Source organism: Amblyomma maculatum, chromosome 1, assembly GCF_055883805.1.
Source record: "Amblyomma maculatum isolate TAMU_Amacu chromosome 1, ASM5588380v1, whole genome shotgun sequence".
NCBI classification, from domain to species: Eukaryota; Metazoa; Arthropoda; class Arachnida; order Ixodida; family Ixodidae; genus Amblyomma; species Amblyomma maculatum.
Window position 1 is genome coordinate 321,434,924 of NC_139344.1, and position 4,078 is coordinate 321,439,001.

A 4,078-nucleotide genomic window follows, 5' to 3' on the forward strand; every position below is an offset into this window, starting at 1 on the left:
CACTGTAGCTGTAGGCAGAGTGCGTGCTCGCCCTGGATCTTTCTGGTCTCAGAGGCACGTGCTGACCCCATTCCCAACCCCTGCCTTTCTTTTAATAACAGAGTTGTACTTCTTTCCTTCTTGCTTCTCTTCTAAGAAATTCCCTTTGGCTCGTGAGTCTCTCTCTCCCTCTTTCGCTCGCTTACAGCGCCAACCAACGGCGACGCGGCTCAACCGCCGAACGGAAGAATAAAATTTCCCGCTCTAAAAAGGCGCGAATGTATCACCATTGCTGACGACAAGTCAAAATAAGAATTAATATGCTATGGGGAGGCAATAAATAGCACCCAGCAACCGAGTCACATCGACTGCGCCTTTCTCTTACTGCGCCAAATAACTGCTGACCTTCTTTTTACAAGTCCTCACATTACAATACATTACATTACATGTCCTCCTCGTGAACTATCAAGAACGCATGCTCAAGACGCTAGAAGCAACAGCACATCAAAAGCTCAAGCGCATGAGGCTCTAAGAAATTATAAAACCGAAGAAAAACTTCGGCAATAGCCACACCGGCGTGCACAAGCCACACTCCCACAAACCATGTCACCATGTCTATTTTCGTCAGTTATGCGCAGATATGATCCCCACCACGGAGAACCGCAAAAGGGTCAAAAACGCAGTCTATGGAGACTTCGCTCACATAGAGTCGACCACTTCGCCTACAAACAATTAGGTTTCCAAGCTTCATTTTGTTCGAACAAAAGAAACGGATCAGACCGCACGCTAGGCTCTTACCGAACTAGCCCCGCTGGTAAAGGCGATTGCCGCACGCTGCTCTTCGTTCTGGAAGGCCACATAAGCTTTAAGTAGGACCAGCCTCGGGAAGCCTTGAACGTGCGTTGCGTTTATAAGGGATTGCCTGTGGTTTGATTAGGTAATGTGGCCTCTGCCTTGAAGAGAAGTAGTTAGCCCGTGAGCTATTCCGCATTCGTGCTACAAAGACGGTGGACATTCCAAAGATACAAAATATTCTCTTCACCCAAGCCAACTCGTTGAAGCAGCGCCTGCTCAACTCGTAGCTGAGTTGCCTAAGACTTCAATCACTTTTTAGGGTACACGAAATGGCTAGTTGCTTAGGAAAAAGACAGCGCACTCTTGAGACATGAACATGCAGCGCTGTGTTGTCATTTCTTTCTTTGCACATGTCTCAAGAGTGCGCTGTTTTTTTTTATCCAATCAGTTGTTTTTTTTCCCCACAAAAAAAAAGTGATTAATATATGCCTGATAAACGTAACTTGAAAAATATATGTGAACAAAGTTTGTTGGTGCTACCTAATAATTAATTGATCTATTTTTAGGTCGACTAAACAGCTTTGTAGTACAAAAAGTATTAGTTCCGGAACTGATACAGGCATTTTATTCTATATACTCAAAAACGAAGCGTCGAAGTGCAACACTAGATGGCCGCTTTAGATAAACATTTCGCAGTGAAGACATGCGCTTGTAAATTGATTATCCAGTCACACTCATGTTTTACGCAGCAGCGTCGTTCCGCCGTTTAACACATCATTCGCGCTGTTGCCTAGTTGCCCTTGCTCAGTGATTACCGAAGACACCAGTTGCCCAGAGCCATCGGGTGCCGTAGCGACGACGCTGTTTTCACTGGAGACGCTTGAGCTGGTCACAGCATGGTGAACAACCATCGAACATGTGGGCGCATGAAACAAGCCCTCCTTTTCAGCAGGGCGCATTATGAGCACGTCCAACTTGTCGTATATGACGCCGTCAACGCCTTTACGCTTAAGGCTGGTGATGGTTTCGGCGCGGTTGTTGTCTTCGCCCCAGCAGAAGAGGATCAGCTTGTGCTCCTTAACGAAAGCGATGAGACTCGGCTCCCGAAGTAGGTCTTCCGCGTGCACGTTGATGCCCAGAATATGGGTGCACAAGGCAAAGTACGTGGCCATATGAATAGTGGAGGTACGTGTGTCGAGATACGGCGGGTATTTCTCCGTTTGGCCCTGGGTGAGGAAGAGCAGCGGGTACTTGTTTTGCTTCAGGCGGATCATGGTGCATATGTCCGGGTGGAAGCAGGAGAGGATAATATATCGTTTGCCGCTAAAATCGAGCAGAGTGCGTAGGATTATGTCCAGGTACTGGTTGAGGTCGAAGTTAAGGTCCAGCTCCCACGTGCCATCCCGAAACTGCATAGGACACTTGATTTCTACATTGAAGCCCACCGCTAGGTCAACAGCTTCGAGCACGTGCTGCAGCGTCGGGAAGGGCTGGTTGTCCTCGCAGTCGTCCTCATGGAAGTCATAGTGGTGGCTCTTGCGCGGCGACGGTGATAGCTTGAGTCGCTGCAGCTGTGCCGCTGTCAGGTCTTTGACTGCCAGCTGCAGTTTTTCTTCCTCCTTCAGCCCTGAGTTACGCTTTTTCATGCAGATGCAGATGTGGTAGTCGTGGTAGATGACGGGAACCTTGTCCTTGGAAAGCTGCACGTCCAGCTCTACCATGTCCGCACCATGCTTCGCCGCGTAATTGAAAGAAGCCACCGTGTTCTCCAGGACGTTTTCGACCCTGTCTGTCCGCCGAGCATTGCCCGAGCCTCTGTGTCCTACGTCAAGTCCTCGGTTGGTACTTTTCCAAAACTTGGAATAAGTGTCACGGCAGTCACAAGAGTACCCTGCCAACGGCTTGATGATCAGGTACGAGAGGCTAAGCTGGCCGACAGGCTGACGCCGGTTGCCTGTGATAGGCGTGGTACAGGTACCACAGGTGTCCTTCAGGTTTTCAGGAAGGATATAACTAAAGCCTATATGTTCAGGATCGCTTGACTCCGACGTGTTCTGGTGCGCGTAGAAGTCGACCATGTAAGCAATATTGGTGGGATCCATAACTTGCGCCTGCAAAATGACGAAGTCGTCCGGTACATACAAATTACCGAATGAACCCTGTTTCCTAAACTTATAGCTGTCTCGCTTCATGATAGCAATTTCAATGACTGGCCACTTCACGAATTCATAGTCGGAAACGTTGCTTTGCCGATCACTATCTTCGCACATTGCTTCCGTGTCTTTGTTGCGAAAAGACAGGTCGATTGGTGTCACAAGGTAAGAAATCGGCATAGACTTGTACTTGCGTTTCCAGAGCTCTATAGGGTTGTTGAACATCTTAAGGTGCACTACGCATTCTGTCGTGAGCCATCCAGGCTCAACCTTGTCCTCGCCGTCGTATTTCCCAAACACATCAATGATAGCGTTCCGTTCGAATGCAAGGTCAGCGGCGCTAATAGACCGCGGGTGCTTCGCTGTCTCCCACCTGCGCACGATGATGCTGCCATCTTCCAGCAAAATGCCAATCAAGTAGCGGAACTCCAGCATCTTCTGTGCCGGTGAAGACGTCCGTATACCCCAGATCATCGAAGTGGGGTCCTCCAACTGCATCTCGAGCGCGCGAGACACCTGCCACTGGCCGAGCTCCGCTGTGCTGCCGCACACGAACACCGATTCCCCATGCAGCGTCTCTGCTCGCACTCGCAGGTACAGCTGCCGACCTGTAGTCTGCCCTCCGCTCGGAGCAGCCGCCGTCTCCATGTCTTGCAGGATGAGCCGAAGTGAGCCGACGTACCACTCGCAAGCTGTCCGGGGCTTCTTATCCAACAGCAGCGGTGACGAACGGTAAATCTTGAAGCGCGATGGATCGCGTCGTAGGATTAGGTTGCAGCGCAGCTAGCGAACGCGTTGTTTCTTGATTGGTTAGGCATCGGCAGCATTTCACGTGCTTCGCCGTGAGCGATGCGCGAGGAGCGCCGAACGTTCCTCGATTTTCACTGCGGTTGCGAAGCCGACGAGAAATAGGAAGCTACAGTATTGTAGAGGCAGTTTCTTTCTCTTTTTCGCCATGCTGCACTGCCGATATCAACGATATAAAGGTGAAAAAGCTACAGCGCACTTCTATGCAACTACGCGTCACGCAAGCAATGTAGTTCATACAAAAAAAAAAAAACAACGCATGACTCGGTGCAAACGCGCTATGGTGAATAAATTGATTTTTCGCTCAGGAATGTGGAAAATCAGTGGCATGCATGCGAGATAAA

General features: G+C 49.7%; 1 protein-coding gene across 1 annotated transcript; it reads right to left on the reverse strand.

Annotated features, from left to right (window-relative positions):
* Positions 1-1,381: 1,381 nt before the first annotated feature.
* Positions 1,382-3,873, reverse strand: LOC146207252 (glycerophosphocholine phosphodiesterase GPCPD1-like). Its single transcript, XM_084578175.1, has one exon. It carries the CDS (start codon positions 3,573-3,575, stop codon positions 1,509-1,511), a length of 2,067 nt encoding a protein of 688 aa, XP_084434301.1. The 5' UTR covers positions 3,576-3,873; the 3' UTR covers positions 1,382-1,508.
* Between the last annotated feature and the right edge of the window lie 205 nt (positions 3,874-4,078).